Source organism: Erythranthe guttata, chromosome 3 (assembly GCF_056151865.1).
Source record: "Erythranthe guttata isolate IM_541 chromosome 3, IM_541, whole genome shotgun sequence".
Lineage (NCBI taxonomy): Eukaryota > Viridiplantae > Streptophyta > Magnoliopsida > Lamiales > Phrymaceae > Erythranthe > Erythranthe guttata.
Genome location: NC_142535.1, coordinates 13,792,633 through 13,817,500, shown reverse-complemented (window position 1 = coordinate 13,817,500; position 24,868 = coordinate 13,792,633). Strand labels below are relative to the sequence as shown.

Sequence of the window (24,868 nt, the reverse complement as noted above, 5' to 3'; positions counted from 1 at the left end):
TTTGCTTCTTTGTGGCACATATAAGCCAGAGACAGTTATTTTGACGGAATGAGTTAATATAATAAGATGAAATATATAAACTTGCAATTTACAATTCAGAACATGTACATATTAATATATAGAGTAAATAGCACTTGACCCCTATGTGGTTTCACTATTTTGCACTTAACCCCCATGTGGTATCAATATAGGCGGATAACCCCTTCGTGGTTTATGATGAGTAGCTTTTGGTAATTTCAGTAACCAAAAGAGGTAAATGTCTGTTTTGCCCTTTTATTTATCTCATACTTGTATTGTTTAGGTTTACTTCACTTGATAAACAATTAGGGCTCACATTATTTTATTATATGAAAATAACATAATGAACAAAATTTCATGTGTGATTGCGGAGGAGTATTATATCCAAGCAAAACCTGGTGACGACAACTCCAACATAAGTTTTTTACTTTAATATACGTTTGTTGAATATTTTTGTTATACATATTTTACTTTTTTATTTATTTATTGTCATTGTTCATCTGAATGTCCCAAAGATTTATTGTATAAAGGCGAAATTTTTATTTTACTTTTATCATTATATTTTGGCGGTAAAATAAAAAGACTTTGTTTCGAACTAATTTTAAAAATTAAAGAAAACATTAATTTCTAATTACCGAAACCAATCCCAATATTTGTGCGTGCGTTAACATATCTTAGTAATTTATGTATTTTTCTTATTTTACTAAATCACATATTTTTTTGAACTAAAGTTTGTTTAACTAGTAGTTTAAAGAAATTAGAAATGAGCATGGGTTTCATACAAGAAGGGCAACATGGGTATTTTTAGAAATTTATAGCTAGGAAAAACTCCACCACTTGCGAATTGGGCGAGTGATTTACACTCACTATTGAATATCTTACGAAAGCTACTCATCACAAACCACAAGGGGGTTATCCGCCTATATTGATACCACATGGGGGTTAAGTGCAAAATAGAGAAACCACATGGGGGTCAAGTGCTATTTACCCTAATATATATTGTTTTTCGTTTGAATAAGTTCATATAAACATTATCTTAATTATCAAAAAAAATATAAACATTATATTATAAAGTACATTTTTATGTAAAACATACACCGTACGGTTTTCCTCAAATGACTCAAAACTCAAAAGTACACTATTTGATAACTTACAAGTGGGGCCATTTTTTTTTACAATATTTCGGATTTTTTTTTTGAGAATTGGGGTCATTGTAATTATTTACAAAAATACAATAAAGCGTCGTTTAAAACGACGCGTTTTAACGGCCGTTGGATTGAGCTGAGATTGACGGCCAGATCTCCTATCTTGTCCTCCTAATCTGACGGCCAGAGATTAATCTGGGCAATCGGACGGCCGTTAAAAGGCGTCATTCAAAACGACTCCCTTTGACCCGCCACACTGGATTACAGCGTCATTTAATATGACGCCTTTTACCAGCCGTTGGATTGTGTTTATATCAACGGCTGGATTTGATCTAAGATTTTTTAAATTTACTTCATTCTTTTTATTGTTAAATTGGAATACTTAATTGAATTTTAATTTTAAATTAATTATATATTGTATTTTAAAAATTTTCGTTCATTTATTTATGCAATTTATTTTATAATTCACTATAAAATAATACGAATTTGGAACATTTTTTTTCATTCCAATTTCCGATATTCCGATTTCCGATTTTTCCGATTATTTTTGGAACGGAATTGGAATTACATATAAAATTATTGGAAATTCCGATTTCCGATCCGATTGTATTTCTGAAATAATAATGTTTGAATTATGTTGGAAATATATATATATATATATATATATATATATATATATATATATATATATATATATATATATATATATATATATATATATATATATATATATATATGTTTGAAATAATCATGTTGGAAATATATATATATATATATATATTGTATTTTTGAATTATTTTTCTATTGATGTTTTGCAAGAATTATAGTTGCTTTGATAAATCAATTATGTTGTTTTTACAAGTGTTTAAATTTTATTTGATTGAACTTTGCTTTGGATTCTTGCCTTTTGCCGGAAAATTACGAAAATATTAAAAAAAAATACTAAAAATTACCATTATTTCCGATTTTGGAACAAAACATTAAGAATTAATGCAATTTCCGAAAATTCCGAAATTCCGCCGATTCCGAGGTATTCCGAAATTGGAATGGATTTTGAAATTCCGATTTTTTTGGAACGGAAATTGGAACCTATTTTTAACTTCCGAAAAAATTGGAAAATTTCCAAAAAAGGCATTTCCGATCCATTCCGTCCGATTTCCATATTTTATTAAATAAAAATAAAATGCCTAATTATTGGGAAATATTTTTTGTCTCTAAATCCTTTAGTTTATTTAATTTGTTTTTTATTGAATAACTAAAATACGAAAAAGTTTTAATAAATAACCAACATAAACTACAATAATAATATCACCAATGACGGTGACCTCCGGTGCCACATCTCGGGGGCCTTCTAGTCCTGTGCCCTCTACCAACTTGTTCATCCTCATCACTCGAAGAATTTGCGGATTGAGAATAAGGAATAGGTGTGATCTGATGATATACCGGTCGCGAAGACGAAAACTGATGCGTAGACCCCAAATGAACTGGGTCTTCCGAATTCATATTCGGATTAAAGTAGGGGTATGGGGTGTACGGATCTGCATCAACGAGATTATAATTAAACTCACAGTTGTAGATAGTATTAAAAATAAAATCAAAGGTACTAAACATACCAGATGGATGCCGGTGTGATCTAGGATCTGTATAATTATCGAATGCCGGATAATATGCACGAGAAGAAGTTCATGCCTCGCCAGCGTACATCTGAGTCTGTGACTGAGGCATTTGAGACAGTGGTATCTGAGTCTGAGTTTGAGAGTGAGTCTGAGTATAAGGCATCTCAGATTGAGGCCTATCTGAAGGTCCGTGTCGAGACTCTAAGACATTAAGACATGTTCTGAGAGTCGGTCCATTTCATAACATAACATAACATAACAAACACAACATAACATAACATAACATAGCATAACCTAACATAACCTAAGATAACACATAAAATAACTAGTGTGATTCTTGTGTTGCCCGAGATTTTCTTCTAGCACGCGCTTGTGGTCGGTCCATTTCGTTACGAATACGAGTACTTTCTGGCCTACCCCGTCGTGTAGCTTTCCGTAGGGTAACATCGTGAAATAGCTCAAAATCTGCATCCTCCCAGCACATTTCAGGCAGCAAAGGGTGAAACACGCCACTATATGTGTTCTTATGGTTTCTAACACTGTAGTAATCGGCAACCAAAGTTTCGGTATCCAAACGGAAATCACGACATACATGTTGCACATGAGAGCAAGGAATCCCAAACAAGGTCCACTTATTACATGAGCATTCTTTGGCCCTAAGATCGACACAATGTGTTTTTCCTCCACCTCCTTGAGGTTTTGCCCTGGTGAATACCTCACCAGCGTAGTTGCGAGTGTTGAACCTTCTCATGTAATGGGTCGTCGAATGTTCCTCCCATAATTTGAACTTCTTCAATGGAAATTCGGCCCATCGTTGTCCCGATTGCTCCCAATTATTACCTTTCGCTACTCGATTAATAAAGTGCTTAACCACTCGATGAAATGTAAAATCCACAATAGCTGTGACAGGCAGTTTACGAGCACCTTTCAAAGCACCATTGATGGACTCGGACAAGTTGGTCGTCAACTGACCGCGTCGAGACCCTCCACCATGTGCTAAAGTCCACTTTTCTCGATCCATGTTCATCAAGTATCTGTGTGCATTGGGATTTTCCTCCCCAATCTTGTCCAAATACCGGTTCAGCTTCCAAACCTGAGATTGTTTTCCAGCAGCGTAACAAAAATCTTTCACCACAATGCTCTTAAACTTGGCGTTGACATTTGAACAAACATGCCTCAAACAAAATCGATGGGTGATGCGAGGGGGCCTAAACTCGGGCATTGAATCGATGGCACTTAAAATACCGGTTCCTCGATCCGAAATTATACAAATACCATCTGATATGCCCGAAAGTAAATGTTTGTCAATGCATTTGAAAAACCACTTCCATGCACTTGCGGTCTCTTCATCAACAATTGCATACGCAAGTGGTAAAACTTGTTGATTCGCATCCAAATACACAGCAAGCAACATCTTATGTTTGTACTTAGTGTACAAATGAGTTCCATCGACGCTGATCACCCGACGACAATATTTGAAACCATCAATACACGGCTTGAAGGCCCAGAAGACGTATTTGATTATGAATTTCGATGGATGATTTGTCGCGTGATGTTCCCACTCAACAGCTGTGCCTGGATTCTTTTGTTGCAGTGCTTTCATAAATTTTGGCAACTTCTGGACCGAACTCTCCCATGTTCCATATACATTTTATCTGCATCGCTTCAAAGTGTACCATGCCTTCATGTAGGATATCTCATATCCTATTTGCGCGGTCACAATCTCTCTTGCCTTTGAAATCTCACAAACTGGATTTTCACGAACACTTTTCAATTGAATTGCAGCGCAATAATTGATGTTCAAGTTGCCATGATTGTTTGTCATCCCTTGCATACCGCAACTATGATCGCCATCGTAGATCCCAATCCTAAATTGTCCTCTATCCCCAATTCTTGATGCTCTTAGCCTCCATCTGCAAGGTCTTGCTTCAGTGTCGTGTTTGCAGATAACCTTGCAAGTTCTTTTTGTACTTTCGATAACTTTAAACTCTCTTCTGGCAAATCGAATGGAGTGGTCTCTAACGGCTGAAATGACCCTTGCTTTACTATCAAAAATCATCCCCTTTTCGAGAGTACCTTTGCTGCTATCATAAAATTTTGACCACATACCCGACGGAACATCAATGGAATCGGCTGGGATTTCAGGAAATGACAGAGAGTAGAACGAAGGTGGATCATAAAACTGAGTAGGAGGTTCTGCAAATGATGGATTGCTGACATGAACTTGGGAAGTTGATGGAATTTATGCCTGCGATATTGTTTGTACAACGTCATCAACGGCTTCGATATTCTCATCATTGTTCTCTTCACCACTATCATCATCGTCTCCATGGTCGGAGGATTCAGAGTCGCTTCGAACATTTGGCCCATGTGCGTCTCCGAAAGGATCATCGTCATCATTATTATCACAATGACGAGTTTCATTAGGAAATCAAAATTTTCATGAGCATTTCTCATGCCACTAGATTCCCCAATATGTACCCCAAGATTTTGATAGGAATGCCTCGATGGCCCCGCTTCAAAGCCCATATTAGAAAACTCTTGTGTAACCGCAACTAACTCAGGACTTGTTTGCATAAATGAATTGTACGCATCATTCAAATCAAAATGTTGTGAAGGTCTCGAAGGGGAGTAGAGAGGTTCTGATGTAGTGAATTGTGAAGGTCTCGAAGGGGAATAGAGAGGTTCTGATGTACTGAATTGTGACGGTCTCGAAGGGGAGTAGAGAGGCTCTGATGTAGTGAATTGTGAAGGCATCAAAGGATTGTATAAAGGCTGAGACTCAACATAAACATCTATGGAATCGTTTCCTTCATCCGGGTGCAAATAGATTTCTAAATCATCATCACTTGTTATCTCAGAAACTATCTCGCTCCACTGATTTTGATACCATCGTGATATTTTGCCCGACACCGATAACACAAATTCATTTCTATCTATTCGGCAACGTGAGTATATTTTCGCCAAGAAATCTGAGAAAGATATATCGCGTTTCACTCGTACGACTGTATGATGAGATTGATCATAATTCACTGACAATCCATCATAAACAATCTGGCCTCCTATGTACACGAAAACTTTGACAGTATTCCTACCCGGAGTCGCCATTGAAACCCTATATTTTGATATTTTGAGATTATTATTTTTATTTCGAAATATTTAATATTTTTTATTTCTTTTTACAGCTACAAACACTTATGTTATATTATAAATCAATTAAAACAAACACTTATATTTTCTAATTCTTTTTATAATTTGATAGTTCCAAAACTATTAATTTGTATATTATAAATCCTAAACACATTGTGTAACTCGTAATTTTTCGACATATTCATATAACACTAACCAGTTAAAAACAAACAATTTGTATAAATTAGCAAACTTATCATTCAAGTAAGACTTAAATTAACCAATAAAATATTTAATTTACCTCAAAGATAATTGTAGATTTGCTAGCACCCACAATCACTACTCAATCCACCACAAGTTGAACTTCCACCTATTTATAATAATAAAAAGACCATCAAAATAAAAATTTCAGCAATTATTTAAAAATGGGGAAAAAAACACAGCTCCAAAACTACTACATTTGTACGATATAACAAATAATTACCTTCAAAATATTATTATTTGCTAGCTACAAAAATTCCTTCTCAAAACACCATAAATTAAGCTTCCACCTAGTTATAACAATAAAAAACAAAATTAAAATTTCGGCAATTAAAAATAATAATATTTGTCCAATATAACAAATAAATACCTCCAAATAATTATTATTTGCTAGCAGCGTAAATCCCTTCTCAATCAACCACAAATTACATTTCACCTAATTATAACAATCAAAACACACCAAAATTTAAATTTCAGACATTATTTAAAAAAAAAAAGGATAAAAATATGTTAAATTATTAAAACATAGGATCAAAAGTGAAACTGATGTAAACTTGAGGGCTAAAGTGTAATTTTACAATTTTCATAAATTGAAAAGAAAAAAAATAAGAATTTTGAAGTCATTGATTTTGAATTTTGACCAAACATCCATAAATTCGAACGGTTTGAAATCATGCATTTGAAATCTAAATCCTAATTATGGTAAAAAATACGATTTATGGTCAAATTAATGGCACTAAGAAATTAATGGTAAAAAAGACGATTTATGGTCTTGTTGAGGTAATACCTATTCTAATGTCATGACTAATTCTACCAATTTATCCACTAACTCCACTAACTCGTATCATATTTAAACCATTACAAAAAATTTAAATTTCAGAAATTATTTAAACACAATCAAACATTCCTTCTTAAATCCACCATAAGTTAAAGTTTAACCTAAAAATAACAACGAAAAACGACAATAAAAATTTGAATTTCATAATAAATTATATATATTTTAACAATACAAGAAATAATTTATCTCCAAATTAATTGATAATTTACTAGATCAAAATTTCATTAATCCACCATTAATAAAAATTTAACAAAATTATATTAATAATTAAAATTCTATTTAACTATAATAATAATTGAAAGAGTGAAAAAAATTACCTCAATAAGTACCCTGCTGAAATTAATTAAATCACCTACATTAGTTAAAATATAAATTAAACAATAAAATAATAATTAACAGTGTAGTTAAAATATAAATTAAACAATAAAATAATAATTAACAAATAAAAAAGGGAGAGAAGAGAAAACTTACGGTGGTGTTGGGAAGAAGGGAGCAAGGCAGCAGCAAATGTGGATGGTTAAGGGATAAATATATATATATATATATATATATATATATATATATATATATATATATATATATATATATATATATATTCGGCCGAAATCACGACCGTTAGATCGAGAAGAATCGGACGGCCTCTAAAACGCGTGGTTTAAAATGACGCGTTTGACCATCTGACAGGTCAAAGCGCGTCATTCAAAATGACGCGTTTTAGCGACCGTCAGATCTTGCGATCTATCCCTGGCCGTCAGATTAGGAGGACAAGATAGGAGATCTGGCCGTCAATCTCAGCTCAATCCAACGGCTGTTAAAGCGCGTCATTCAAAATGACGCGTTTTAGCGTCCGTCAGATCTTGCGATCTATCCTAGCCGTCAGATTAGGAGGAAGAGATAGGAGATCTAGCCGTCAATCTCAGCTCAATCCAACGGCTGTTAAAGCGCGTCGTTTTGAACGACGCTTTATTGTATTTTTGTAAATAATTACAAAATCACCCCAATTCTCAAAAAAAAAAACCGAAATATTCTAAAAAAAAATGGCCCCTTACAAGTGAGTATGATGTGACATATCATCATTCAATATTATTTATGAATCTTGAATTCTAAATTTCTAATGCATTAAATGAAGAGAATCTTATATTATGGGTTCGTCGACCCGCGGTATAATGCAAAATTGTATCGAGGCCTAAATTTTATTAAAAAAAAAAAAATACAAATGCTAATATTTTATTTATGTATTACATTAATAAAATAAAGTTTAAACAAAAGTTAATTCGGATTGAAAATCGGACGTAATAGATTGAAAATGATTTTTAAGGAAAATTTCCAACTTATTCAAAAGTAAAAAATGGGTTCGGATTTCCGTTCCAAAACAATCGGAATAAAAAATTCATTCCAATTTCGAAATGTCTCGAAATCGGTGGAATTTCAGAATATACATTAGTTATAATTTTTTGTTCTAAATTCGATTATCATATAATGGAAAATTTCACAATAGTTTTCTGTCTTTTTCGATTTTTCCAGGTTAATGCAAGAAAATCTCAAAAGAGAGTTCGACAAAAATCAATAAATGAAACCACATGCAGGAACAACAAATTGAAACATAGATTATCTAATAAGAAAAATGCAACATAGAATTTATGATACCAATTAATCTTCTCTAAGGTTTTCATTTACTTGACCTTTCGATATTTAGATTTTTCATATAAAATATAACATAAGTTATATTATGGAATTACAAAATATATCATAAAATTATATTATATATTTCAAAAACCAACCGAAATATTCGCACCAAAATCAGATCGAAAATTGGAATGTCCGGTAACTTTATATGCAATTTCGATTGCATTCCAAATAAATTCGAAACAATTGAAAATCGAAACTTTGAAAGTCAAAATGCAAAATACAGTTACAAATTCGAATATTTCGGTATCGGAACTAACGAAACTAGAAAATTTAATTTCGATTTTCAACCCTAACAGGACCCTTGTATATTGGATTGGACCAACCCGATCATACCACTTAATTCCTATCGAAACCTCATATAAAGAAAAATAATTGAAAATAAAGTTAAACAAAAAAATTCTTTATAACAAAGTCTGGAAATTTTGGGCTGCAATACTTTATTCTTTATCAATAATACAGCGTCACACCAAATATAATGTCAATAAAGTTCACTAAAAAGACTAAATTAACCAAAGAAAACTCTACCAATAAAAAAGTTACCCCCACTTTGTTTTTTTTTTTTTCTCCCTTTCCCAACTTCCAAAAAACTGGGCTGTTAAGCAACATTGCAAAAATTCTCTTCTTAAAGCATCTTTGCCTCAAGATCCGTATACTCTCACTTTTCCCCTACATAGGCTTTAAAATTAGGGTAAATTATGGCCTAACCTATCTGATAAGATCAAAACACGAAAAAAATCTTTTATGTTTATGTAATTGCAACCAACCTCCTCAAATGTGAATCTTCTACACTTTCATTCTTATGGTGTCAAATACAACTGAATCTTCTAGGTTTCGTGGAATATTTTCTAATTTGTACCATTTTTGTGTGAAAATTCAGTTTCTGGTGCTCCATAATCTGATATTTACAAGGCAAGAGACGCGTCTTATGACCATCTTTATTCAAAATGTGGAGCTCGAATGGGGTAAACCGGATACAAACTGGAGAATATTCCACATTATCTAGAAGATTCCACTAAATTTGACACCACAAGAGTGGACATGTAAGAAGATTTATAGTTTAGAGGAGTTATTGTAATTTACCCAAACATAAAGATTCTTTTTCGTAATTTAACCTTAGGTCTGGGGCAGTACTTTACCATAAAATTTAAAAACACATTTCAAAATTTTCCACCACTTCCTTTTTTTGTTCTATTCTTTTAATATTTTTTTATTCAATTAACAAAAAAAAAAAAAACCCATTACATATCTTGTATCAACATCTACAGAGCACGTGCAGTTTCATGGGTCACCTGCACAAAATAAGACAAGAAAAGGAAGCCACATAGGTGTGCCTAGAACTAGGGTTTAGCTCTATTTTGTTTTGTAATTAATTATTTAATAATATACATACTTGTATTAATTTATTACACGACCAAGATTTTTCTAATTCTTAACCTTTTCCCTCTTTTATTTCTCTTTCTTCCCACTTGAGCATTTCCACAGAATTTCCTTTCTGTACATGAAAAAAATGTATATACATACATAGATATATTTACACACACACACACCAGCATTTATTACTGGTCAAGAAAAAGCAAAAGCTATAGCAGAAAAATGGCTAGTCAAACTTTCCATGTTATATTGTTGGCTAGGTAAAAGAAGATGGGATGATTTTCCAGCAAAGTTCAATTCATTTGGAATCATTCAAGAAAATTACACACACTACTACACACACACACACACACACCTATTACCTAACAGTCAACAACTGTCTTTCTCTTGCATTATCACTTGTTACTAGGATTTTTCTTGCAATGGAGTAAGTGGGGTGGGTGGGTGGGGGGGGGGGGGGGGGGGGGTGGGAGTGGGGTGGATCAAAAGAATGTGATAAAAGAGAAAGATCATAATATACTTAAAGTAGGATAAAGGAAAAGGTTATCTGGTCAAGAGAAGAAGTATATAAATTATAGAAGCATTTGATTGAAACATTTCAAACTACATTTTTCAGTCAGTTTCTTACCACATTTCGCTTTCATCATAGAATACCACACCCTCTTATCTCTCTCTTTTTACTCATAATTAGGGTTAATTACTGCGATCCTCTTGATGTAATGTTGAATTACGAAAAAATGCCTCATGTTTGGGTAATGACAACCACTCCCGTCAACAATGAATCTTATTACACGTTCATCTTTGCGGTGTCAAATTTAGTAGAATCTTGTATATCATGTGGAATATTCTCCGTTTGTATCTGTTTTACCCAGTTCGAGCTACACATTTTAATTTGAAACAAGATGATCTAACATATGTCTCTTCACTCATAAATATCAGATTGTGGTACATCAGAAATTGTACTTTTGCGTAAAATGAGTGCAAACTAGAGAACATTGATCTACAAGATTATGCTGAATTTGACACCATATATAAGGGTGTAAAATGATTTGATTATCCAAACGTGAGATTTTTTCGTAATTTAAAATTAAAATTACCAAAAGTATGGTGTAATTTACCCCATAATTGTTACTACATTTTATATTACATGTCTTATTGTAAAATATTATATTTAATTAAATTATTGTATTTTGTTCTGTTCTCTGTGTTTGATTCCTCACTTTTGCGTGACTGACTATGCAGTTATTTTAATTTGTTAATTTTTATTTTTTCCAGAAAACCGAGATAAGACACATGATGATGGCCTTCTTTTCCCTTAAAAGTAGTGATTATTATTACAGCAATAATTGGAACTAACTCTGAAACATATCTACCAATTACTAATATGTTCTTAATATTATGTATTATTATTAAATATTAGTTTACTCGTAAAAAAAAAAAAAAAAAAATTAAATATTAGTTTTTTTCAAATGGATTGATTAATTAATTAAATTAAGTGGAGGGAAATGGTGATATATGTACGTATGATAAATAAATGCATTGATCAGACAAGTCCTGGAGAACAAAAAACAAGAAAGTTTTGCCCATCGACCAAACCCTGCTATTTTTTCTGAATTAATTCAGGCCCCCTCTTCTCTCTCATTAATTTGTCTGACTCAAATATTCAGATACTAACATAACCAGAAACAAATGAAGAACAGAACAGTAGATGCATGTATGCATATATTTCAATTTAGAGTAAGTTACAGCCACCCCTCGGGTATGGTTAAATTACAAACGAACCCGTCATGTTGTGATAATTACAATCACCCCACCCCTTTAACTATATATCTTCTTACACGTCTACTCATATAGTGTCAAAGTTTGACATAATTTTCTAGATTTCGTGGAATGTTCTCTAATTTGTATTCGTTTTGTGCAAAAATGCAGTTTCTGATGCACCACAATCTGATATTTACAATCTGATGTAGAGATTGAATGCGGTCAAACGGGTACAAACTGGAGAATATTCTACGTAAACTAGAAGATTCCACTAAATTTGACACCGCAAGAGTTGACATATAAGAAGATTCATAATTGAAGTGTATAGTTGTAACCCAAAGATGAGGAGGATTTTCGTAATTTAACATTACCTCAGGGCGTAGCCGTAATTAACCCTTCAATTTATCGAGGGCAATTGTTAATTAATTATATTTGTACATACATTGGTAAATTGTTAAGAATATTGACAAAAAAAAAAACAAAAAAAAATTAGAAATAATTATCACCATAAAAGTAATGGAATGAATCTCTTCATTAATTCTAACTAGAAATTAAACCCGGGTGCACTAGTACGGTACTCTTCTATTCACAGAACCACGAAATTAAAATAGCTCGTAATTAATTAATTAATTAATTAAATAAATATCATAAATTAAGATCCTAACATGGAGGCATGAGATTCAACCCTAAATCATGGGTTTGATCAATTACCAATCTAGCCTTGGTAGTCTCAACCGAAGAATTGTATTCTGGGTGTAATCTTTTCTTCGAAGACGACGACGACAATGGCAGCGGCACACCAAACAGCTTAGTTCTGTTTTGCGGCGGCGGTGGATCTTCGACAATTCTTCTTACAGTACAGCTGTTCTGTGAGTTGTTAATCTTAAAGTTTCCGAAGAAGCTATTTCCCTGCTGCTGCTGCTGCGGCAAGAACGACGCGGCGGCGGCGGCGGAAGACGGCGGCGATGAGTTGCAGAAGAACGGCGGCGCCGCCACTGGTTTGACGTGGTTCTGGACAAAGTAGATAATGTCGGTGTACAGCTTCTTCATGTGGGCTAGTTCCGAAACGAGCATGTTGTTGTTTCTTCTTAGTCTCTCGTTGTCTTCCGACAGCGTGGTGAACGAGTTGCTGTAGCTATTGTTGTTTCCGGCGCCGCCGGGGGAAGAGAGCGGCGGCGGTGAGTCGTCGTCGTCGTCGTTGCACCAGTTGTTGTTGTTGCTGCCCGGTTGTTGTTGTTGGTGTTCGTCCCAATCTGAAGGCGGGGAGACGCTGAGTCGGCCGGTGTTGTAGGGGAAGAAGCTACTTTGTCCGGCGACGGAGTGGTGGTGGTCCGGTTGCGGCGGAGCAGTTTTTCTCCGGTGGATCTCGCAGAGCAAGTGCTTCTCCCCTTTCTTGAAGAAATCGTTCGCGAACTCCCATCTGTCGGGTACAATCTTTCTGAAACCCTAGTTTTCACCACAAAAAAAAAACCCCATTAATGTGTTAACTGCATGTTCTAGTGTGTGTAGTGTGTGCGAAATTAAAAAGAAAAAAAAAAAAAAAAAAAAAAAACGACGTCGTACGTAGGTGTTGAGCTGGCGGACGAAGCTGGAGATATTGTTGTGCTTGAAATAGTTGGGGAGAATATTCCGGGCGAAATCCGACGGCCGCCAAACGACGAACGTTGACCGGTCTTCGCCCCAAGAAACAATGTGGTCGGTTGCCGGATCGTCAACGAGCTGATACGTCTTGGTCAGAAATGGAGCCGGCATTGATTTATGCGAATCTAAGGATAAGAATATTCCTTCGCAATTCTCCAGCATCAAACCCATGTTGGAGAGAACTAAAATGAAATGCAAATTCAAATTCAACAAAATTTAATTTTGTGATTCTTGAAAATGAGGGTTTGGGGTTTTTGATTAGGTTGGGGTGGGGTGGGGGTGGATTAGGGGGGTGGCGTGAAATTATTATATTTACAAAGGAGACCTCGGGTTTGTAGAGAGAGAGGAATATGTGTCTGATTTGTCTACAACTCTGGAAATAAAAGGCTTTTTCAAGACAAACCCGTGACACAATCTCTCTCTCTCTCTCTCTAACTATTTATATATTGTATACATTGCATCTATAAATTATACTTAATTAATATTTTTAGGGGTGAAAATTGGACGAATCCGATTGAAATTAACATTTTCAAATGGAAAAAAAAACACCAGAAGTCGAAAACTGATATCAATTTTCTTCTAAAATATTTTTCGAAAAGTAAATGAATCAAATTTTGGAAGTTAGTGTGAAGAAAAATTGTTTGAAAATCGAAATTTTTGGATTGAGACCTAAGGAATTAGGAATTCGATTTTTTAGTTCACTTGTAATACAAAAGACATATTAATATCGTTATTGTAATTCAATTTTTTTTATTGTTATTGAAAATCTAATATATATATATATATTCAATCCGAAAATTAGAAAAAAAAAAAAAAAAAAGCAAAAAATGAAATTTTTGGGAGTACATTAAAGAAATGTAAAACAGTTTTCCATAATCGAAATTTTTTGAATCGAAATTGAGAAAATTCAAAACTTCCGTTACGAAATTTCCGTCGCTTAGGGAGTACGTACACAATGGCAAATATTTGAAGAAAAATGAGGGGTGCAACCGTGCAAAGAAAGGAGTAGCAGGGGTAAAAGGGTAATTGACGGTTCTGTCCTTTATGAGGAAATATTTTTGATATTGGTTTTGTTTGTCCTTAGAGAGGTTCATGGTTTTGTTGGCACTGTGCTCTCTCTCTCTCTACATTGAACATTTCCACTGTTTCTGATTTTTGTTTTGTATTCTTCTGTGCTACTATTTTCCACCTACACACTTCTCTCTCTCTCTTTTATTATTATTATTTTTTATTTTTTTTATAATAATTACAAGTTTATAAGTTTTTTTTAGGTATCTGATTCTTAGTCATAATTAGTGAACTCACGCGAGTCTTCATGAAAAAGAATTATGCCACTAAGGTAAAATATGACGCGGTAAAATTTACCAAGTGTAGCATATATATATATATATATAATTAATTTTTTTAATCTAAGAGCATCTTCAATGTTAAATTCGATCTCTAATAATATTTAGAGAGGCACATATAGGATATTGAGATTTTTGTTCAAAAATCATCTCTAATACAAATCATAAGAAAAATCTCCAAATGAGGTGTCATTTGTGATTAGAAATTTTTAAGACGACACTCTGAAATTGGAGTGTCATCTTGAGGATCTCTAAAACGTCAACTCATCATTTATCACAAATTTGCTTTTACTTTCTAAGAAAATATTTTGATTCTTGAGCTTTGCAGTAGATCGATAATCTCAATCTTGCCGAATAGGATAGAGAAAGTTTTAAGATTAACACTTGATACTTTGACATCAAGTATTTTCGAAGAGTTTCTTTTGAATTTAGCATTAAAGATATTTTAAGAATGATTTAAATAAAATGTGTCTCTAATCATATCTTATAAAATGGATTTTAAAAATTAAAGAGTAAATGGAATAATATATCGTTGAAGTTTCACACAATCAAATGGGCAATTTAGTCAATAGACACAATATAGATCCCTCCTTTTCAAGATTGCTCCGGCTTTTGAGATCCTACACCGGGTGAAGTACACCGGGTAGATCTTTACCATTCATATACACACAAACACACACACACCCACATTGGTGTGTATAGATCAACGGTTAAAAATCACCCGGTGTAACCTTCACCGGGTGTAGGATAGATAAAACCGATTGCTCCTTTTCTTTCTTTCTTTATTTATAGGGATAATAAATAAATTAAAAAAGTAAATAAAGAGAAGATTAAGAAGAAGAAAGGAAGAAGGTGGTTTCACTTCACTTCACGTCAAACGAGTTTCTTTTAATCATCATTTTGTATCTTTCCCTTTGTTCTTTAGCTGCTGCACCAAACCAAATTACACTACTTCCCATCTCTCTCTCTCTCACACACACACACACACACATGTACACATGCACATATATTCGATCGATAAATGCCCATCATTTTATAGTCATAGTGAAATATATATGCTGCAGCAGCTGCTTCTTTTTGCAGAAAAAATAAGGAAAAGCCACACCTCGGATTTTGTGATGGGATCTAAAGCCTGCCTCCTTTGGTGGGGATCGAGTCACTAATTTTAATTTTTGTTTTATTTTTCTTTCTTTTTAAATAAATTTTTCTTCTTCTTCTTTTCTTCTATTGCTCTTGTTTTTCTCTTTCAATAATATTCCAAACTCCGATACAACTTAATTCATGCATACAGTATACACTATTATGAGGGACATCAAGCATGTCGTGACCAGCATTACAGTTTTTTTTTTTTTTTTTTTTTTTGATTTAAGACCAGCATTACAGTTATAACTACTAAACGACAACGTTTTTTTTAGTTAGCTAGGATATTTTCTACAAGACCCTTGTGTTTACTTTAACTGTTTAAAAAACCATTCATGTTACAAATATTCGCAAAAAACCCCTATGATGTTTAGCAAAATGCTCCCTAAAAACTCACCATTTAGGGGGTCGGGAACCAAATAAAATGCACCATAGTGGGAATTTTGCTAATATTTATAACACAAGGATTGTTTAAGCAATTCGGTATAACACATGATAGGGGGGCTTTTTTTTTTGTATTTAATTTTTAGATGTTTAGGACACATCTACAAGACCTACAATATACAATTAATTATGGGTGTATTGCATTTACCACCGCTATGTAGTACTCTAGTTGTTAAAAAATACTCTTCGTGTTATAAATATTAGCAGAAAACACCATATGATGCAAATTTTGTAGCAAAATACTCCCTAAAAACTCACCATTTAGCGGTCCTATGCTAGAAAAATGCATGATAAGTAACGACGACAATAGCAATTTGCTCAGAAAATACTCATTATTTTTCATCGAAAATACATTAATAATTTGCACCATAAAGAAAAAATCAATTTGTTAGATAAAAATGACCATGTTGACGATAAGAAAATAAGTAAACTATAAACGACATAAATTATGTTCAGAAAATAGACTAGGGTACACTTTGAATGATTAAATATGTTTTAAGGGTGCAAAATGTCAAAATAGTATATTTCGAGTGTGTGACGTGAAATTAAACCAATGAAAATGTACGGCTGAATTTCTCAAATTTTTTGATTGCAATTCAGGGGAGGCAGGGGAGCAAGGAATCGGATCTGTTAAGTGGACAATAGAATTTTTTATGCTTTTAGTAATTAAAATAATATCAAAGTAAAAAAAAATATTTTCATATTTGGTAATGTATATGGATATACATATCATACACTAACATACGATTTACCAATAAATAAAGAACCGGTACTCGCCAAGTAATTTCAGAATTGTCACTCATCAAATAATTACAAAATTGTCACTCAACAGTAATTACAAACCTAGAACTCTAACTTGAGTGTTGGATTGTGTCTACACCGTTTCTCTTATGATATTTTACATATTTCTTGTGCGTCGGTTCAACGGTTCTGGACGAACTGCGAGATTTTAGTTTTATTTATTAAATGGGCGAAATGAATTAAAAGGCTTGGTCTTAAAATAGGGGAAGAATCGATATATTAAAGGACTAAATTTTAAATAGGGGAATAAAAACAAAATAACAAACTTATGTTGACATAGATGATTGATCCCTCTTTGCACCACATTTTGGCACTTCGCACCCTCGAAAAATATTAATAGCACTTTGCACCATCAAAACACAATAAATCATGCACAATGATCCCCAAATAATTTTTTTTTTTTAAATAATGAATGTAATTTAATATCTTTAGTGGTATTTTTTGATGATGTCAAATGTAACATCAAACAATTTATATTCATTAGTGCTTTCAAAACAACAAAGTGCAAAAATTAAAATATGTAAGAGCTTATAAAAGAAACAGTTTTGAGTGACTCCCTTTATAAGGGAGGATACTTGGTGGACAAGAAATAAGCAGAGTTGCCATAATTCCTCTTCTTGAGCTTACTAAGACGTTGGGCCGAGTATATGGGTCCCGACTCGGTTCAGTACCCGAGCCCAACAAAGATGTGCTCAGCTCGATCTCAATTCTGAGCCCAATAAGGACGAATGCAACTCGGATTACTACAACTTGGATCATACATTGGCCCAATAAAAGTGACAACCCGATCCATGGCCCGATAAAGGGTTAGAAAGCTCATGAGGGCGATTTCGTCCATATCAAATATTATATTATAAATACAATTTTCAGTTTCTACTCCTATGGTTAAGAATTTACATTACCAACTGTGTTTGTCCTGTGGCGGGTCGTCACTTGTGTGCAAGTGCACATTGTATATTTACAACTTGTAGGAATTCTATTCAAATTTACTCAAAAACCCTATTTTTCTATATCCCTAAAATCTGAAATTAAGAATTTTTCAAACAAGACTTGTTTAGAAATAACAAAATATGTGATTTGTTTAAAAAGCGATTCACATTTCTTTACTTTTTACACATTTAGGATGTATTGATTTTGTAATAAACACTAAACGCGCTCGTAATTTCAATGATCCTACTATTATGAAATGCTTACATATTTATGTTATTCTGTGTGCATATTTCTCAAAAATCTATTTCGAGGGTAATGCCCGGAAGTTCCATATGTAATTCTAATTCATCATTTACTACGTGCTAGTGACTTTTTTTAATTTATTAGAGCAACTCCAACGCGGGAATTAAATGGAATACTAAATGCTAAAACTATCATTTTGATACCTAACTCAAAATTTGTTCTCCAATGGAGACATTAAGGGAGTAGTTTTTTTGATACTTCATCTCCTAGAGGTGCAAAAATACACAAAAAAGAAAAAAAAAAAAACAAGTATCAAATATTCCTAAAAAATAGTAACCACAATTTCAATGTGAAATTTTTTTTTTTTTTTAACAAATTCCTATGGAATAAGGACCAAGTATATCTATTAATTCATGTTTAAAAATAAAATAATTTATTTGATGCCTACGATTTGGAGCATATCCATTTTCTATAAGTACCAGAGTATTATTTCAAGTATCAAATGAAGATTAAATGTTCCATTTTAATACCTACTGAGTTGCTCTTATGCACGCGTCATGATAGTATTTTAAAAGTGAAAGTTAGAGATTAGTAGAGAAAAAATTGATTAAAAAAAGTAATTATTACAAATTAAAGATGTCATTCATCACTTTGTTGGTTTAATCCTGGATTAAGATTGAATAATAATCTGCTAGATTTGCTATGAAAAAAATAGGAGTCAAAATTGGAGATTAAAAAAAATATTATTTTAAAAAAATATAAAATTACCATCAGGATTTTCTTAGTGCCATAGCGTTTATTAATTTAAGGGACTATTAGTGAGAACCCCCTCTAGCATTATTTTAATAAGCATGGGTCCAGCTCCTTTTCCTTTATTAGTGAGAGACCCATCTTTTTTTTATTCTCAAATTTACCCTTCCTCTATTCACTACATATTATACCATACTTAGATGCACTTTTTATTTTTATATTTTAATTTTAATTTTCGTTTATTTATTTATTTCTTATTTAAAAAATTATATTTAAAAACAAATATTTTTTATAACTTTCTATTATATTTTTTAAAAATATTTTTTTAGTATTTTTTTTATCTTCAGCTAAAACAACTATATTTCAATAAAACAACTATTATATATTAAAACAACTAATGTTAAAAACAACTATATTAAACAACTGTTATTAAAACAACTATATATCTCCAACAACTCTCATTTATCAAAATCAACTATTCTATTTGTTAAATCAACTATTTATTAACATCAACTAAAAGGTAGTAAAAACAACTATATTGTTGTACGAAAACAACTATATTACTATACGAAAACAACTATATTGTTGTACGAAAACAACTATATTACTGTACGAAAACAACTATATTACTGTACGAAAACAACTATATGTCTGTAAATAACACCAACACAATTTCAACAAAAAACAAACATCCAATATACTATTGATTGAACATAAAATTAGTCTTCAATATAAGAATTCAACCAAAATCTCCAACTAAGAAAATTGAGATTCGAGAATTGGGTTAAAAAAATCAGAGAAGAAGAAGAACCACAACAATCAAATAATATTGGCGGTGGTCTCTATTGAAATCTCAAACGCAATATCAACCCTAGCGCCGCTGCGTAGTCTCGTCATTCTCCCTACCGAAAACCCTAGTACCGTCCATGACGAGAGAATTTCAGGGGTGGAGACCGCCTTCTTTTCGCGGCGGTGGAGGGAGGAACGCCGATAGGAGAGAGTAGACGACGACACAGAGACGGAAGATGGTTGGAGATGGCGGCATCGGCAACGCAGAGATGGGGAGGGTTGGAGGCGGCGGTTTATAGAGAGAAAAGGGAGAGAGAAATAAGAGAAATAGATATAACGTAAAATAGGTTTGGTTATTTTAAATATAACATAGAAGGACAAATTAGGTATATTAGTAATGTTAAATATAATATTAATTAAAAAATAAATTATTTAATATAAGGTAGGGGGTTCTCACTAATAATGAAAAAGAGGTTATATCCACCCTTATATAAGTAAATGAATTGGGGGGTTTTCACTAATTATCCCTTAATTTAATACATAAGATTATCCGTTAATTACCACTTCTTTTCATCATGGAAACATACTAGTAGGAATGAATGACAATTTAATCCTACCCGTTGGGTCCTGTCTAAAAAATAGTGTGTATTATTAAATATATCAAAATTAATTGTTCAAAGTTCATCAAATCCCACCCTGTATTTTTCTCTCTCCATCAAAATATGTCCATAACTATATATATCTATCATCGCCATCTTTCTTAAATACAAATATATAAAATAAAGACACAATTTTTTATACAAGCAGTGCTCTCTCATGTGTCATATGTGCATGATTTCTTGAGGGATATTGGAATATTCAATTTCTTGGACTCAAAAACAATTGAGCAGTTAACCTTCTTGTAGAATTTAGGCTTCACCAATTTCCCCAAAACGTAAGCTCTCGATCGAACCGTAAATTCCAACTTCAACGGCACCGGCAAAGTTGTCAGCCCCAAATGAGTGCTTAAAGTAACTCCGCTTCCGTACATCGGAATCTTATCACCAACCACTACTACACTTACGTTCGTCGAGTGTTTTCTTGATTCGTAAAAATTTTTCACCTGCAAAAAAAAAAAAAAAGAAAAGAAAGTAAAATAAGCATAGCGAAAAACGGCATAGGCCCATTTTATTATTTTTTTTAAAGACATAATTATTCGAAGCAAATAGGGATAATTACGTCGCCAGAGGCAATGGTGAGTTGCGAGTAGAAGAGAGCTAAAGGGGTAGATGAAACGTGAAGACCGAAAAAAGTAGCAGTATTTGTGAAAGTGAAGTTGACTGTGGCGTTTGTCGACAACATATCGGTCGAAACTCCGGTGTGATCTGAACCAGCTTGAATCGCAAATCTCTCGAATTTAATCGACTGCCAAAAAAACAATTAATAAAAATTAATACAACCTTATTTCAGGGCATTTCACATGAACATGGAAAATCGATTAATCGATCCACCCATTGAATTAGACACAAATTTAATCAAACATTTCGATCAAGAAACAGGGCTTTCTAGCTCGAACTACAAACACGAAACAACGAACAAATCAAACCGATAAACATCGTAATCAACCAGCAAGCATTAACGGCATAATCCACATTCAATAAACATCTAAACTAACTTTATCAAACATTGTACTTAACACAAGCACCAAAAATTCAATAAAATTGAACTTTTCCCCAAATTATCGACACCAAAATTGCCTCATTCTAAGCAAAACAAATTAATATAATTAATTAATTTATTAAATAAAAATAGAATTAATAATTAAAAAAAAACTCACCCTCATCAAAATTGCGGGTTTCTGAGGTTTACTGGCGGCCAACAAAATCAAAGCGAACAACGAGAAGAGCACGAAGAAACCGCCGACGAAGATCAGAAAATAGCACCGGCGGGGCAGCCGTTTCCTCGACTCGTCGTCTCCGAGAAGACGTTCCTCTTCAATCACATCGAACTCATTCCAATTCTTCTGTCCTCCGCCTTTCCGGTGACCCCTTCCGCCGCCCGATCCGAGGTCGTTAGGCGAAATCTTCCTCGATCCGGGCTTGAGAGAGCCGGAGAAGCGGCTGGTGGAGGACTCCCTGGAGTGGCGGCCGACGGACGATTGGGAGTGCGGCGGCGATCCCATCGGACTGCCCAGCACCGGCGTCGACTTCTCGCCGTCGTGCGAATCGCGTGACGGGCTCTGGACGTAGTAAACGGGCCGCCGGCTGTGGTCCGGCGACGGCGGCGAGAAGCTTGTCGAATCGGAGTCCGTCTTTGCGTGCATTTTGTGCGTGTTTTGATTGTGTGTTTCAGTGTGTGAAAATGAAAATCTTTGTTTAAAGTGATGAGGGGTTTTTGCAGTGGGACTTTGAATGTGAACGGTTTCCCACTCATCTAATAACTGTAATTTTGAAAAGCAATTTATTGTTTTTTGATTCTTTTTTCCTTTTTTGGTTATATTACAATAGGGTAAATTACAAACACCCCCCTGAGGTATGGTCAAATTACAAAAACCCCCTCTTGTTTGGATAATTACATCTACCCCCCTCAACTATGATTTTTTCTTACACCTCCACCCTTATTGTGCCAAATTCAATACAATCATCTAGATTCCGTGGAATGTGCTCTAGTTTGTATTCGTTTTGTGTAAAAATACAGTTTCCGATGCACCACAAACTGATATACACAAGCTAAAAATCACATATTATGATCATCTTACTTCATAATGTAGAGTTTGAATAGTATAAAACGGGTACAAAAGTGATAATATTTCATATAATCTCGAAGATTCCACTAAATTTGAAGAGCTGAGGGGGTGGTTGTAATTATCCAAACAAGAGGGGTGTTTTTGTAATTTGACCATACCTCAGGGGGGTGTTTGTAATTTACCCTATTACAATATTACATCAATCTCCCTGATGTCAAATTACGAAAAATTTTTTTTGTCTCTTTTGGTAATTACAATCAGTCCCCTCAACTATGATTATTCTCACACTTCCATCCTTATGATATCAAATTTAATAGAATTTTATAGCTTCCGTCGAATGTTGTCTAATTTGTACTTGTTTTGTGCAAATATGCAGTTTCTGATGCACCACAATCTGATATTTATAAGTCAAGAAACACATCTTATGATCATCTTGTTTCAAAATATGGAACTCGAATGGGGTAAAACGGGTACAAACATGAGAATATTTCATATAATCTAGAATAATCAGCTAATTTTGACACTGTAATGGTGAACGTGTAAGAAAATTCATAATTGAGGAGGTGGTTTCTAATTTACCTAACATGCGAGATTTTTTTCATAAATTGACCTTACATCAGGGATGACCGTAATTTCCTTTTCTTTTAATAAGTCAAGATTACGAAAAGTTCAAATTTATCACATTTCCTCTATTTTGAAAATAATAATTGTCACTTTGAAAAAAGTTAAGTTCATTTATTTGTCATTTAATAACTAAATTTAATTGGGGATTTTTTTTTTCTGAATTTTTTTTCTCACTACTCATTGGTTATTTAGAAAATTAAATCACACAAACAAACTAATTAATACAGAGATAATTAGTTGAAAACACACTTAAGTCATACTATATATATTTTTTTTTTATTAAAATTAAATATTTATCAATCGAAATTTTAAAAGACCAGTTGGTGTGAAATGAAAGTAAATAGTCTTGGATTTTTGGTAGGACTTTATGTTTTTTGGGCTAAGAGAGTAAGACATGTTCACACTAATATTATAAAATAGATATTTTTTTCCATTTTTCAATAATCTTAATACAGTTAAACTTTTATAAATTAATATAATCTAGACTAGCCAAAATTCTATTAATTTAGAAAATTAAATTATCAAATTAATAATTCAGTAGATTTTTACCTAGCCAAGAATGAACGACACAATTATTTAAGTAATATTATTAATTTATCGATGTTTTACTGTATTACAAGAAGAACGTTGCAACTTTCCGGATTGGAGAGTTTCATTAAATTAGGCAAAAATGAAAATGACCGAACCAGTTGTCGTTACGTTTGAAAAATAAATTGTTACATTAACTTAGTTTTGTCCATTTTACTATTATTGATGGAATAATAAGGAAAGAAACAAATTTCATCGACTAAAGTCTAAAAGGTTTGGTTTGTGACAGCTGCAATGGAGGTGGCAATAGCTATAATACAGCTTTTTTGTTAGTTGAGGATATCCCGCGCGCTTTACTCAATTTCCCCAACCTTTATTATTTTACTTTTTTTGAAGAATTTATTATTTTTTACTTAATACTCTTTGTTCCAAATAATTGTATGTTTTGTGAAATATTTTTCTTTTCATATTATCTTTTAATTGTATATTTTCAATAGTTAACTAAGAGTTTGTTTGGCTAAATTTATTTTGAGTAACTGATAAGCCTTTTTAAGAGCTGGTAAACTCTTATATCTAAAAAGTTGTTTTAAGAGCTGATAAGTTGTTACGTCTTATTTTGTATTAATTTTTAAGAAAAAATAACAAGACTCCCCTCGCCTGGAAAAATTATGTGAGGTAGAACCCTCTTAAAAACTAATTTGAGAAAACCTTCCTCCTTATGCGTTTTCGCGATTTTTCAATTTACCTTATGTTTTTTCACGAAATTTGGATTAAACTGGACGTTATTCAATTACGCTGTTTGCATAGCCGATTTATTAATCGACGATAGTTGATTAAAATATTAAAGTATATATAAGACCTAAAAATAATAAATCGACTATAAAAAAAATAGTTGATTTATTAATCGACTATAGTTCGATTAATGTCCACTTTAATTTAAATTATGCGAAAAACATAATCGCCGCCGTGCTCGACGTCCGCGGCCTCAACTCCACCGCCCTCGTCTGCAGCAAGTGGATGCCCTGGAGCGCGTCACCCGCTCTGTCGTCACCCTTCGCGGCAATCGTCCACATTTTTAA

General features: G+C 33.2%; 2 protein-coding genes, 1 long non-coding RNA gene and 1 pseudogene across 4 annotated transcripts; all 4 read right to left on the bottom strand.

Moving 5' to 3' along the window:
* Positions 1-2,367: 2,367 nt before the first annotated feature.
* Positions 2,368-2,914, bottom strand: LOC148771859 (uncharacterized). The gene is made up of 2 exons (XR_016030542.1): positions 2,777-2,914; positions 2,368-2,701 (listed from the first exon to the last, which is right to left on the bottom strand). It is a non-coding gene; the product is annotated as an uncharacterized LOC148771859 (long non-coding RNA).
* Positions 2,915-3,104: 190 nt separating this feature from the next.
* On the bottom strand, positions 3,105-7,525 carry LOC105965722 (uncharacterized; annotated as a pseudogene). Its single transcript, XR_016030163.1, has 5 exons — positions 7,325-7,525; positions 6,540-6,605; positions 6,393-6,459; positions 6,210-6,278; positions 3,105-5,894 (listed from the first exon to the last, which is right to left on the bottom strand). The product of XR_016030163.1 is annotated as an uncharacterized LOC105965722 (transcript).
* Positions 7,526-12,308: 4,783 nt separating this feature from the next.
* LOC105971228 (heat stress transcription factor B-4) lies at positions 12,309-13,827 on the bottom strand. The gene is made up of 2 exons (XM_088815560.1): positions 13,392-13,827; positions 12,309-13,274 (listed from the first exon to the last, which is right to left on the bottom strand). The coding sequence occupies exons 1-2, from the start codon at positions 13,638-13,640 to the stop codon at positions 12,489-12,491; spliced, it is 1,035 nt and encodes a 344-aa protein (XP_088671686.1). The 5' UTR covers positions 13,641-13,827; the 3' UTR covers positions 12,309-12,488.
* Positions 13,828-20,544: 6,717 nt separating this feature from the next.
* Positions 20,545-22,386, bottom strand: LOC105971294 (uncharacterized). The gene is made up of 3 exons (XM_012996141.2): positions 21,729-22,386; positions 21,131-21,316; positions 20,545-21,014 (listed from the first exon to the last, which is right to left on the bottom strand). The coding sequence occupies exons 1-3, from the start codon at positions 22,212-22,214 to the stop codon at positions 20,727-20,729; spliced, it is 960 nt and encodes a 319-aa protein (XP_012851595.2). The 5' UTR covers positions 22,215-22,386; the 3' UTR covers positions 20,545-20,726.
* Between the last annotated feature and the right edge of the window lie 2,482 nt (positions 22,387-24,868).